The 14,140-nt window shown below is 37.9% G+C and overlaps 1 protein-coding gene across 18 annotated transcripts in view; it reads right to left on the bottom strand.

Annotated features, from left to right (window-relative positions):
• LOC5576021 (very low-density lipoprotein receptor) overlaps positions 1–14,140 on the bottom strand; it is a 1,100,036-nt gene that overhangs the window by 15,322 nt on the left and 1,070,574 nt on the right. For 16 of the 18 annotated variants that reach the window (XM_021855956.1, XM_021855970.1, XM_021855972.1 and 13 more), the window contains one exon: positions 13,604–13,753. In XM_021855956.1, coding sequence (XP_021711648.1) covers positions 13,604–13,753 — 150 coding nt within the window. Of the gene's footprint in view, positions 1–6,187; positions 6,281–13,603; positions 13,754–14,140 lie in introns of those variants that run through there. The other 2 variants (XM_021855964.1, XM_021855965.1) reach the window with 2 other exon arrangements.

Below are 14,140 nucleotides of genomic sequence, written 5' to 3'. Positions count from 1 at the left end.
CTGAAGTTACAGTGATTTGTAATTTTATGATTATTTCTATGAAGTTTATATTAGAGCTGATTTATATGCCTTTGTTATGAAAGTGTACATAGTTAACAAATAACAATGTCTATAGGACTGTCCCTTGGCATTCAAAAGATACAGTAGTCAATTATCTTCGCAGTTAGTTTGAGAATATTTTATAAAAAGGCAACATAACTAGAGTACTTTGAAGTTTTGGAGTAATTAGGATTTTTTTTCAATCGTCTGAAATAGTGTTGGCAACACGCATTTAATAATTTCGACACCAATTAACTTAGCAGATTTGCATTCAACTTGTATCTTTCATTGAAGAAATCCAATGTTTCATTAAATCACAAGCAAATGGGTTCGTTTTTGTAAATTTTGTTTCATTTCCGCGCGTTTGGCGGGGCAGTGTTTCGTTATGGTCCAAATAAGCATATTGGTGAAACTGAATAATTTGAAAGTGGCACCTTGTTGCTCAGTCGAGTATGGATTATCAACAGGTGAGATCTTTTTATTCTAGTGTTTTAAATAAGCTAAATATTATGGTTCACATTTTATTCAGGACAGCGAAGGGGATACGTTTATATAAATGTTTGCTCAATTAATAGTCAGTTGGAGTTTATTGAAGAAATTAACCTTGTTTCATGGTTTGCAAAATATGTAAATGCAACAAGCCTTATATTTTGTTTGGTTCCTTGAATTATTCGATACTGTAAGTGTCGACTTTTCCTTTAGATACTGATAGATTATTTTTTGGATTGATACTGCATGATTTGCATCATGCAAAATCTTTGAATGATTCGTCATCAAAGGTATCGTAATATTGATTCTTCAGTCATGTTTTGAGCATAAAAAGGGTTACTTTTTATTTTATTATATTCATTATGTTGTTGACTTCATTATGTTTTGAGGGAGATATAACAGGGTATAACCAGAGAAAATGATGTGATGATCCCTAGGACTATTGTAATTAAGCGTTTTGTTTACCAAGACGAAACTTTAATATAACCCCTTCCAATTTTCCAAACTACATTGACTTATCGTGGAAATGCAGAGGATTCCAACGGCTTTCTCAAAGATAGTAACACGTAAATATTTATTCCATAACCCCAATTAACCTGTATTCGGACGCAGCAAACCGCGTCCTGCTTATTACAAGGAATGAGAACTTCATTACTTACACACTAAGAGTGGTCCGAATAATCCTAAGTAGCATCCGTTGGTTCCTTGTGCATGTATAGTTGCTCTTGTAATAACGGAGAAGCAATAGTAGGCGGTCATTCACGCTATTAAATAATATTGATCAACATATTGATAAGAATTTGTTGCAATTAGTAGTGGTTGAAACATTGAACATGGTAATTAAATAATCTAAATATACTTCCAAAACTTCAAAGTACTTTAGTTATGTTGTCTTTAGATAAAGTATTCTCGAACTAGCTGCAAAGATGCTTGAATAATACATCTTTTAAATGCCGAGTGTCAGTCGTATGGACATTTTTATTTGTAAAATCTGAGCATTAATATAACAAAGCCATAGAAAAGCTCTAATTTAAACTTCATAGAAATAAAGGTAAATATACAAATCACTGTAACTTCTGATTTTCTCAACGTAATGATTTCAGATTTACAGGGAAAATACTTCGATATCACATGTTTTGAATGCTCAATGCAAAACTGATGGTTACTTGGTTTATTTACAAATTATTAATGGTGCACCGTTGAGGAATATTTATAAGCATGTGAATATCCCATGCAAAATAGCTCAAAACCTTCAAATCACTATAACTTTCGATTCCCTCGTTAGAATATTTTCAAATTCACGGAGAAGATGCTCGAGTGATATATCTTTCGAATGGTAGGTGCCAAATTCTTGGACATTTTTTTCTGTTAATAACGGTTTCTGGCACACCGTGAATCCTGCTGTAATTTTGGGACTCACTTATCTCACCTTCATTCCATTTGAGCAGTGTTGCCAGCTACATGAACAACTGTGTATCACTGGACAGTATGACATGCAACACTTGCTTCAGTGAACATTCGATGTTATCTTCAAAATTTAATGGTATCTTCAAGTTGCATTCTTAGAGCCAAATATACTCTTTCGATGACAATTGGGCAGTGTTTCCAGCCAGCAAATGAATTCATGAATGGCCATTTTGAAAAGTTTCCAAACTATGCTTCAACTTTGCCGGAATCGCTGAATGGATCGATATTTGATATAGTGGTTGTCGAAATAACTATCAAAAATATAATTCAAAATCATTTTTTCTAAGACCGATTATTGTTATGAGCCCTTATAATGGTTTGAGAGTAGATCCATGCCGTCAAAAATGATTCAATCATAAAATCCATCGAAATTATGTCAAAACTCAATATTATTGTTTGGGTTTGTTATATTTGTAATATAAAAACAAAAATTAGTGCTCTACGAGAAAAACATGTGAAAATACACGCCAATGAGTCAATTGGCTGCTAAGCCGCGCGTGAGCTATAACTTAAGCGTGAAAAAATTGCAGCAAGAGAAACAAGAATTTGAGATTTTTTGCAAAGCTGACAGTCATACCTCGAAATAACAAGTGATCCTAAAGGATCCCTAGATATAACGTAACCTCTTTATAACGTAACTGGATATAACGTTACTTGTTTTGGCTCATTTTTTGTTAATATAAACATGGAGTATTTACAGGATTTGAACTGCTATGCATAGGGTGATGGTTAGCATGAGGTATCGTTCAGATTAGCGGGGGTGCACGGTATTTCCAAAAAATGCTAAAGAAAATATGTTTTTATTTACGAGTTTATGTTTATTTATGTTTTGCTTTAGGAGTTCCCACATATATTCTTCAAATGATTTCTCCAAGAATTTTATGTTCCTCCACGGATTTCACCTAGAATTATTCCGAGGATGCCTCCAGAGATTCTTCCAATATTTTTTCCATGGAGTCATCTTGAACCCTCTTGATTTTCATGTATAAAATTTAATACATATTCTAAAAATGATTCCAACAGGGTTCTCTTGGAAAGTTCGCTAGGTAACCCTCCTGATATTGGCTTAAAAATACTTCTGAGATTTTCTTCAGAAATTGTTGCAGGGATTTCACCAGATTTTTATCCAAAGTGATTTAAGCTATTCTTCCAAAGAGTTATTTGATCAGTATTGACTCAACTGATTCCCGCCTTAAGGATTCATAGAGGAATTTTATAAGAAAATTCACCTGGAGTTGATCAAGAATTACATCACGTAATGTCTCCAGGATTTAAAGTTGATTTGTCAAGCGAGGCCACCTTCGTTATTCCCGGAGTTTCTATCTAGAGATTCATTAATTATTCTCGCAATTTTTCATCAATTCTTTCAGTGGCTCTTTTAAAGAACAACCCAATTATAATTCGTGGAATGCCTAGAAATTATTCCCATAAATGATGCTAGTATTTGCCCCAAAATTATATATCTGCAAGAGTTCCTCCAAGAACTTTTTACGGATTTTATGTGGAAAGGAATCTTTCATCACTCCAGGAATTTCTTAAGCAAGTTCTCAATGCGTTCTTCAACTGATTTCTCCAAGTAATTCGTAAACTATTCGTGCAGAGATTTTTCCTCGGATTTTTGCATTACAAAAAATATTCTGGGATCCATCCAAAAACTGAAGAAGTTCCTCAAATACACCAGAGAATTTCTTATAATACTGCCGATAACAGCAAGAGTACAATCACCGGGTATTCGTTCTGTAAATGTTTGATGGAGGATCTCCTAAGGATAATTCGTATTTTTACAGTTCTGTAGTAATTTCTTCATGAATTCTCTTATGCTTTTTATAAAAGAATGGATCATTAAAATAATCAAAACGGCCGCTATGGAAAGCATAGATAGCTCCACCGTAGCCTTGTGTGTTTGACAGAACAGTAATGCTGCCCCAATGTTAAATTACATATTCAGTGGTGCCTTTGTTTTGATGCGGTGAGCACTGACAAAAACTACCTTCAATGATCCATTGGGAAATTTATTCTAAAATTCCAATAAAGTTAAAAAGGATTTGTTTTAAGAATTTTACTATGAATTTCTCTTAATAAAATCCTTGAAGTTCTATAATTGACACCTTCATAATTGTTTCCAGGATTTCTGCAGCTATTTATCCAGAGGATCCATCCATACAATTGGTCGAAAATAACCACGACGCATTAAAAATGTTCGTGGATTGCTGAACAATAACTTTTAAAGATTCGTAAAAAATCTAATCTAGGAATTTCTTTTAGAGTTTCTCTGAGTGTTTAAGGATTCTTCCAATGATTTTTCAGGAATACATTGCTGTAAGGATTACTCTAGTTATCTCTAAATTTTTGAGAAATATGCTCTGTCTATTAGAACGTACAATATAAAAAAAAAGAAAAAGAAAAAATTGAATAAAATTAACATAGAAAAACGTGTAAGAAAGACTGCTAGATGACACCAATTTGAAATTCATTTTCGCATCAAAAAATATATGTTGTACAAAATTAAGAAAAAAATTGTCGATATAACGTAAATTTGATGATATCAAAATAAAAATCGGGTTACGTTATATCGAAGCACTACTGTAAGTTGAATAAATGGTCTTATTCTGCTTGTTTATAAATATATAAATATATAAATGTATAAATCGTGGTTTACGGCTAACCAGCCGAGCGGAAGTTTAACAACTACCGTCTGGTCTTATTCTGGTCTGACTAACAATGCCATCTTTGTTTATCTACCAATCAAAGCTAGCTAAAAACAGAACACATTTTACAATGATACGTAATTAGGTACGTGTGGGTAATGTAAACCCCACCAGCTCTCAAGTTGGCTTAGCTTAGACTACACCAGTTTCACGATAATGAAATACGAATGAATACAAAATAACATTTCATGCATCACTAAAAACCAACAACACCGCCTGGGAAAACACTGAATACTTGAATAGCTAATTTGCAGCACAGAGACTCCAGGACAGAATCCTTCTAATCATATACCTATGAATGTTTGTGCTAGGTATACCTACAGAGGAGCACATGGGCCATTCATGACTTTTCCTACATGTTGGTATGTAACCAATGGAAACGTAAAGCAGCACTGCTGACAAGCTACTATGTTTACTCCGGCTCACACTGTGGGTAAACAAACCATAGCTACCGTTTCGTTTGGTCGGTGGTCCCTGAGACGAGACTCGCGAAGACGGTCTTCTTTTTCTGTGATTGCTGAGTTTTTTTCTTATTCCACTTTGTGCATACCAATTATGCGCATGCGCATACCAATTATGCGCATGCGCATTCCAATTATGCGCATGCTGTTCAAATCCTCACATGAACCTCTCAGCAAAAAATGATTAAGTTTGCATCACATCGAATCATAAATAGCCATTTGAGTGAAATTTCATGCCAGCAAACGTAGCAGACATTAGAAATAATTAATCTTCTGCTTAGATTTATCAGCAACTTTGGAAAAAACTGCTCCGCCGACTGAGGTTTTTAATAACAGTTTACTTTGAACACAATACTTTTCACTTTTTCAGCCATAAAAACGGTGGGCTGCAATTGACGTTTCGTGAGAGGGGAATCTGGGCTGCATATGACGTTGATATTTTTCCTCTTCGCGAGTCTCTCTCAGGGTGGTCCTACTCAACTTTTGCAACGCTTGCTTTTCTATATTTGAACGAGATGCAATCAGGGAAGCTGAAGCTACTGAATAAGGATTGTGGCGATGGCACAGACAAACAGAGGTTGTTCTTCTAATCAACATTCAGATAAATTTTCCAAGAAAATTCAGATAAATTTTCCGAGGAAATTCAGACGAATTTATGTTGGTTAGTACGTGGAAATACTGATGTAGTCTTAGAGGAAAATAAGGCGAATTTCCCGTAGAAATAAGATCGAATTTCCTGAGGAAAGTCTGAAGAATTTCTCGTGGAAATTCAGCTGAATTACGACGTCCGCTTGTCTGTGGTATAATTATGATGGATTTACACATTAAGCCATTTTCACGAATGGATTATTTGCGAAAACGAGTCGAGATGGAAGAAATCTACTCATGCAAAGCAGCAAATCGAACAACTAGAATATGGCTCTCGAGAATTTCGAGGGGGAGCTCTACATAAACATTACAAAGTGCGGTCGTCGGTACGAATAGGGTTGTAAAACATTAGCATTACAGTGAAGTGCGACTTACCTTCCACGCATTTGCTGGATTGGTTTGAGAGCGCTCTAGGCGGTGAGAACTACGGTGCTTAGTCGCTTAGGTACGATAATGGAACGCATTTATCTCGAGTGGGGTGGAAGCGGATTTTTAGCACACACGCGAACGGTGTTAGTGTTAGAATAGAGGGGCGAGATTCGGATGTTAGTTTACAGTGATGGTTTGGGAATTGCGCCAATTTCGGAACAGATTTTGATTTAGATTATTAGTGAGTGGCGTTTTTGAGTGTGTGAGTGTGCGAAAAGTGCCAATTCAGATTTAGATTCGGTGGAGGAATGCGTTATTGAGAAGCGTTTTTAGTTTACGTTAGGAAGAGAAAACAAATGCAAAATAGAAGAATGATATTGATATTACTATACGGATGGCGATTGTTGGTTGATTTAACAATAGACGAGCCTCAACCTGAACTATCAAATATCTATGCTCAACCATTTCCCATGGAAATTTAGGAGAAATTGCCATGGAAATTCAGGAGAATTTCTAATGGAAGTTCAGAAGAAGAAGAATTTCGCATGAAAATTTAGAAGAATCTCCCATGGAAATCGAAGAGAATTTTCCGTGAAAATTCAGGAGAATTTTTCATGGAAATTCAGAAGAATTTTCCTTGGAATTTCCGACGAATTTTCCTTGCTAATTCCTACGAATTTCGCTTGGAAATTACGGCGACTTACCCTTAAAAATTACGGCCAATTTTCTTTGGATATTTCGACGAATTTTTAGTAGAAATTCCGACGAATTTCCCTTGGAATTTCCGACGAATTTTCCTTGCTAATTCCTACGAATTTCGCTTGGAAATTACGGCGACTTACCCTTAAAAATTACGGCCAATTTCCTTTGGAAATTTAGACGAATTTCCTTTAGAAATTCCAACAAACCTCCCTTGAAAATTCCGACGAATTCTCCTTGGAGATTCCGACCAATTCTCCTTGGAAATTCCGACGAATTTCACTTGGAAAATCCGATGAATTTCCCTTGGAAATTCCGAAAATGTTCCTTGGAAATTCCGGTGAATTTCACTTGGAAATTCCTACGAATTTTCATTGAAAATTCCTACGAATTTTCCTTAAAAATTCCTACGAATTTCCCTTGAAAATTCCTACGAATTTCCTTTGGAAATTCCGACGAAATTCCCTTGGAAATTCCGACGAAATTCCCTTGGAAATTCCGACGAAATTGCTTTGCAAATACCGAAGAATTTCCTTTGGAAATTCCGGTGAATTTCCATTGAAAATTCCAGTGGATTTCCCTTGGAAATTCCGGTAAATTTTCCTTGGAAATTCCGACGAATTTTCCTTGGTAATTCCAAGGGAAAGGAAATTCCGACGAATTTCCCTTGGAAATTCCGACGAATTTCCCTTGGAAATTCCGACGAATTTCCCTTGGAAATTCCGACGAATTTCCCTTGGAAATTCCGACGAATTTCCCTTGGAAATTCCGACGAATTTCCCTTGGAAATTCCGACGAATTTCCCTTGGAAATTCCGACGAATTTCCCTTGGAAATTCCGACGAATTTCCCTTGGAAATTCCGACGAATTTCCCTTGGAAATTCCGACGAATTTCCTTTGGAAATTCCGACGAATATTCCTTGGAAATTCCGACGAATTTCCCTTGGAAATTCCGACGAATTTCCCTTGGAAATTCCTACGAATTTCCCTTGGAAATTCCGACGATTTTCCCTTGGAAATTCAGACAAATGGTAATTCAAACGAATTTCTCTTGGAAATACCGGTGAATTTCACTTGGAAATTCCTACGAATTTTCATTGAAAATTCCTACGAATTTCCCTTGGAAATTCCTACGAATTTTCCTTAAAAATTTCTACGAATTTCCCTTGAAAATTCCTACGAATTTCCCTTGGAAATTCCGAAGAAATTCCCTTGGAAATTCCGAAGAATTTTCCTTGGGAATTCCGACGAATTTCCCTTGGAAATTCCGACGAATTTCTTTTGGAAATTCCGACGAATTTCCCTTGGAAATTCCGACGAATTACCCTTGAAAATTCTGACGAATTTCCCTTGGAAATTCCGACGAATTACCCTTGAAAATTCTGACGAATTTCCCTTGGAAATTCCGACGAATTTCCCTTGGAAATTTTGACGAATTTCCCTTGAAAATTCTGACGAATTTCCCTTGGAAATTCTGACGAATTTCCCTTGGAAATTCTGACGAATTTCCCTTGGAAATTCCGACGAATTTCCCTTGGAAATTCCGACGAATTTCCCTTGGAAATTCCGACGAATTTCCCTTGGAAATTCCGACGAATTTCCCTTGGAAATTCCGACGAATTTCCCTTGGAAATTCCGACGAATTTCCCTTGGAAATTCCGACGAATTTCCCTTGGAAATTCCGACGAATTTCCCTTGGAAATTCCGACGAATTTCCCTTGGAAATTCCGACGAATTTCCCTTGGAAATTCCGACGAATTTCCCTTGGAAATTCCGACGAATTTCCCTTGGAAATTCCGACGAATTTCCCTTGGAAATTCCGACGAATTTCCCTTGGAAATTCCGACGAATTTCCCTTTGGAAATTCCGACGAATTTCCCTTGGAAATTCCGACGAATTTCCCTTGGAAATTCCGACGAATTTCCCTTGGAAATTCCGACGAATTTCCCTTGGAAATTCCGACGAATTTCCCTTGGAAATTCCGACGAATTTCCCTTGGAAATTCCGACGAATTTCCCTTGGAAATTCCGACGAATTTCCCTTGGAAATTCCGACGAATTTCCCTTGGAAATTCCGACGAATTTCCCTTGGAAATTCCGACGAATTTCCCTTGGAAATTCCGACGAATTTCCCTTGGAAATTCCGACGAATTTCCCTTGGAAATTCCGACGAATTTCCCTTGGAAATTCCGACGAATTTCCCTTGGAAATTCCGACGAATTTCCCTTGGAAATTCCGACGAATTTTCCTTGGAAATTCCGACGAACTTTCCTTGGAAATTCCGACGAATTTTCCTTGGAAATTCAGACAAATTGGAAATTCAAACGAATTTCCCTTGGAAATTCGACGAATTTTCTTTGGAAATTTCTACAAATTCCAAGGGAAATTCACCGGAATTTCCAAGGGAAATTCACCGAAATTTCCAAGGGAAATTCACCGGAATTTCCAAGGGAAATTCACCGGAATTTCCAAGGGAAATTCACCGGAATTTCCAAGGGAAATTCACCGGAATTTCCAAGGGAAATTCACCGGAATTTCCAAGGGAAATTCACCGGAATTTCCAAGGGAAATTCACCGGAATTTCCAAGGGAAATTCACCGGAATTTCCAAGGGAAATTCACCGGAATTTCCAAGAGAAGTTCACCGGAATTTCCAAGGGAAATTCACCGGAATTTCCAAGGGAAATTCACCGGAATTTCCAAGGGAAATTCACCGGAATTTCCAAGGGAAATTCACCGGAATTTCCAAGGGAAATTCACCGGAATTTCCAAGGGAAATTCACCGGAATTTCCAAGGGAAATTCACCGGAATTTCCAAGGGAAATTCACCGGAATTTCCAAGGGAAATTCACCGGAATTTCCAAGGGAAATTCACCGGAATTTCCAAGGGAAATTCACCGGAATTTCCAAGGGAAATTCACCGGAATTTCCAAGGGAAATTCACCGGAATTTCCAAGGGAAATTCACCGGAATTTCCAAGGGAAATTCACCGGAATTTCCAAGGGAAATTCACCGGAATTTCCAAGGGAAATTCACCGGAATTTCCAAGGGAAATTCACCGGAATTTCCAAGGGAAATTCACCGGAATTTCCAAGGGAAATTCACCGGAATTTCCAAGGGAAATTCACCGGAATTTCCAAGGGAAATTCACCGGAATTTCCAAGGGAAATTCACCGGAATTCCAAGGGAAATTCACCGGAATTCCCAAGGGAAATTCACCGGAATTCCCAAGGGAAATTCACCGGAATTCCAAGGGAAATTCACCGGAATTTCCAAGGGAAATTCACCGGAATTTCCAAGGGAAATTCACCGGAATTTCCAAGGGAAATTCACCGGAATTTCCAAGGGAAATTCACCGGAATTTCCAAGGGAAATTCACCGGAATTTCCAAGGGAAATTCACCGGAATTTCCAAGGGAAATTCACCGGAATTTCCAAGGGAAATTCACCGGAATTTCCAAGGGAAATTCACCGGAATTTCCAAGGGAAATTCACCGGAATTTCCAAGGGAAATTCACCGGAATTTCCAAGGGAAATTCACCGGAATTTCCAAGGGAAATTCACCGGAATTTCCAAGGGAAATTCACCGGAATTTCCAAGGGAAATTCACCGGAATTTCCAAGGGAAATTCACCGGAATTTCCAAGGGAAATTCACCGGAATTTCCAAGGGAAATTCACCGGACCGGAATTTCCAAGGGAAATTCACCGGAATTTCCAAGGGAAATTCACCGGAATTTCCAAGGGAAATTCACCGGAATTTCCAAGGGAAATTCACCGGAATTGCCAAGGGAAATTCACCAGAATTTCCAAGGGAAATTCACCAGAATTTCCAAGGGAAATTCACCAGAATTTCCAAGGGAAATTCACCAGAATTTCCAAGGGAAATTCACCAGAATTTCCAAGGGAAATTCACCAGAATTTCCAAGGGGAATTCACCAGAATTTCCAAGGGAAATTCATCGGAATTTCCAAGTAAAATTCCTGTGAATTTACCTTGAGAATTCAGTCAAATTTCCATGGAAAATTTCGACGAATTTCCCTTGGAAATTTCGACAAATTTTCCTTGGAAATTCCGTCGAATTTCCTTTGGAATTTTCACCGAATTTCCTTTGGAAATTCCACCGAATTTCCCTTGGAAATCCCGCCGTTTTTCCTTTGGAATTTCCGCCGAATTTCTCTTGGAAATTCCGCCGAATTTCTCTTGGAAATTTCGACGAATTTTTCTCGGAAGTTTAGTCAAATTTTTTTTGGAAATTCAGTCGAATTTCCCTTGGGAATTCAGTTGAATATCCCTTGGAAATTCAGTCGAATTTCCCTTGGAAATTCCGACGAACTCATCTTTGAAATTCATTCCCTTGGAAATATAGACGAATTTCGTTTGGAAATATTTCCAAGGGAAATTCACCAAATATTTCCAAGGAAAATTCACCAGAATATAGACGAATATCGTTTGGAAATATAGACAAATATCCATTGGAAGTTCAGTTGGATTTTCCGTAGATATTCTGAAAAATTGACAAATTCAGTCGATTTTTCCTTAAAAATTCAGTCGAATTTCCCTGAGATAACTATATTTATGTATTTTTTGTTAGAATCGGAAATATTTGCCAAATAATTTTTAACAGCTCGCGGTTGAAGCTCGTCTAGTAGAATGACGCAGTGGATAAAAGCACAGATCGCGATGCCTACTGTGAAAAAGTGTTTGTACGGGCCTACTATGATTACTCTTTTTGGCACATATTACATTTTAAAACGGTTCCTTAAAATCCTTCCTCCTAAACCAACGTTAAATTGCTTCTTAAAACATTTGCCTTATCCCTGTTATTTATGTCTCACTTTTACTTTGGAGGATACCACCCGAAACAAAAATCCAAGACAGCTGCAAACCTGAAAATACATGACAAGACAAGCTGCCGCAATAGCTATGTTTACGAAATGCAACTGCAGCACAGACGTTTGCATTTTTCCGTCCAAAGTCGTTGTTGCATTTTTTCCAACAACCAGGTTTGTTCCCTCTGATTTGCGTTTTCTTGCAACTGTTTGACTGAAATAACTTTTGGACATGTTATAAGGAACAATGCAGCTTCACCATAAGATGGCCATGACTTTGTCACTTGGACACCGAATTCGGAAATAAAATCACCTTGAAACCGTGGGATAGTAGGTAATCCGAATGAGTAGCAGCATCAAGCCTGCTTCGACAAAGACTAGGATTGCAAAACGCTTCCCATCCAAGTAAGCTTGACACTTCAACTAGAAACGAAACGCAGCTAGGTTGTAGCTAGAGATGCAGTAGGCGAGGAAGGCAAGACACAAGGGATCTAGAAAGAAACTCCGAGAAAGAATGCTTCTGAAAATTGCAAATGCAAATGCGCTACCTTTGTTGCCTTCCAGGTTTTCTTCCAGTAGTGTGTCTGCTGGCTGCTGCTTCTGCAGTTGCATAACTTATCCGGGCCGGGCAAGATGGAGGGGAACGGCCCAAAGAGGGATAAGAAGTTGAACGAGATTAGCATTCTTGTGCTGAATGGTTTTGTTCGCTTGTCGGGTGGGTACAGCTGTTTCACGGTGTTCCTCGGAACGTCTCCAAACTTGGCCATGGTTTTTTTTCTGACAACGGCAACTCAAAGACCATGTAAAACCAACTTTTTTTCTCAAAATTTTAGGACAAAATTTCAAACCGACTACGATTTTTTTTTAATTTTGATCACATTTGAAGTTTAGCTATAGAAATCTACAGGTGAGTACAGATTTTATGAAGATCGTTTTTCTCATAAATAACGGTCTGGGGAGCACCGTGCACTATCCAAGCAGCTGTATACCAACACACTTTACGTCAGTTAGCAGAATTTGCAAGAATTTTTAGGGGGTTCAACAATGGACGTAATGCACCTGGTGCGCGCGTACTGTTGAACCAAGTTGGCGTTGAATTGTTTCTATATACTGTCATCTGTTGTTGGACGGGGAAACATTTTATGCATGGATTAACTTAGATCTGTATGCATGAAAGTTAGAAAATTCTGCAACTTTTTTTTTGCTGAATTTGCGATGGATATCGTTAGGGTGGCATCCTCCGTTTTCTCACCATTAAAAAAACATTTCCATTGCCTACTATTCCTTTCATCAAAGCAACACATATGCTATCACGAACAAACCCGAGCTAAAAAAAAAACAGGTGCAAACGCGAAACTTTTTTTTCCGGTGCTAATGCTTTAGTTTCTAATTAGACTCTGTGTATTTACTCCGCTCTAGATTTTTCATCTCTTCTACATCGGTGGCGTTTAGGTCCTTTTTTGACGCGTGGAACCATGTTGGGCGAGTACCCATAGATATATTCCTTTTAATTAAAACCTATGCGGTCCCAGCTTCGAGTGTTTCGTAGCAGAGTTTACAGGATTTTTTTTTCTGTTGATGGTTTCCGCGTAGAAAGTGACATGGCGTATGTTGCGTCGGTTAAAAAAGTCCTATTCTCATTCTGTGGTAGATTCTTTTTGCTTACACCATTCATGAGAATGGTGACCAAAAATCTCCTTTCTACATAGCTTACAGCCGGTGTACTCGTGTTTGTTAGTTAGTTAAGAGTGTTTTTGAAGCAAGGTTTTTCTGTGTCCGTTCCGTTCTCTATCCACCTCCCATACCGAACTAATCCTAAGTGGTTCCCAGCTGGCTGAGCAGAGTGCTAACAACTTATCTTATGCTAACCGAGTAGTCCCTGGCCAAGGCTCTTACCTCTTCGCCGACGGTGCTCGGGTACATGCGGTTCGGCAGGTTTTTCTCCAGGCTGAACTGGTCCTCGGTCGTTTTCCGGTAAACCGGATTATCGAAGTTCATCGAGGTGGAATTCCGGTGCACGTGGTGCTTGTACACGAAGTAGGCGCCCTGTTGAGGAAATGAAACGAAAAGTGTGTTATCGCAGCCGTTTTTATGGTAAGACTAACTAGATTAAAAAAGTAGAACGACAAGTTTTAGTCTCAAACATTTGAAAATCATTCACAAATTTCATGATGCTGAAGTGGGTGCATGGGTATACTCATTTTATAGCTCATACGACAATTGCCGAATATTCATACCAAAAAAATATACTCTATTCAGTTAGAGACCTCAGTTACATATTTGACAAATCATTCAATAAATTTTCCCAGCATTTATCAACCTGTTTTTTAAGATCATTTATTTTCTAAGATTCTGCCATAATTTAAGCACAAAATTTCAAAAAGTATGTTTACCCGTGGAGGTGGTAAATGACTGGTCAATGCGTACCATTGG

The sequence above is a fragment of the Aedes aegypti genome, chromosome 3, assembly GCF_002204515.2.
Source record: "Aedes aegypti strain LVP_AGWG chromosome 3, AaegL5.0 Primary Assembly, whole genome shotgun sequence".
NCBI classification, from domain to species: domain Eukaryota; kingdom Metazoa; phylum Arthropoda; class Insecta; order Diptera; family Culicidae; genus Aedes; species Aedes aegypti.
Note: the sequence above shows the minus strand (reverse complement) of the source record. Positions and strands in the feature narration are given on the sequence as shown.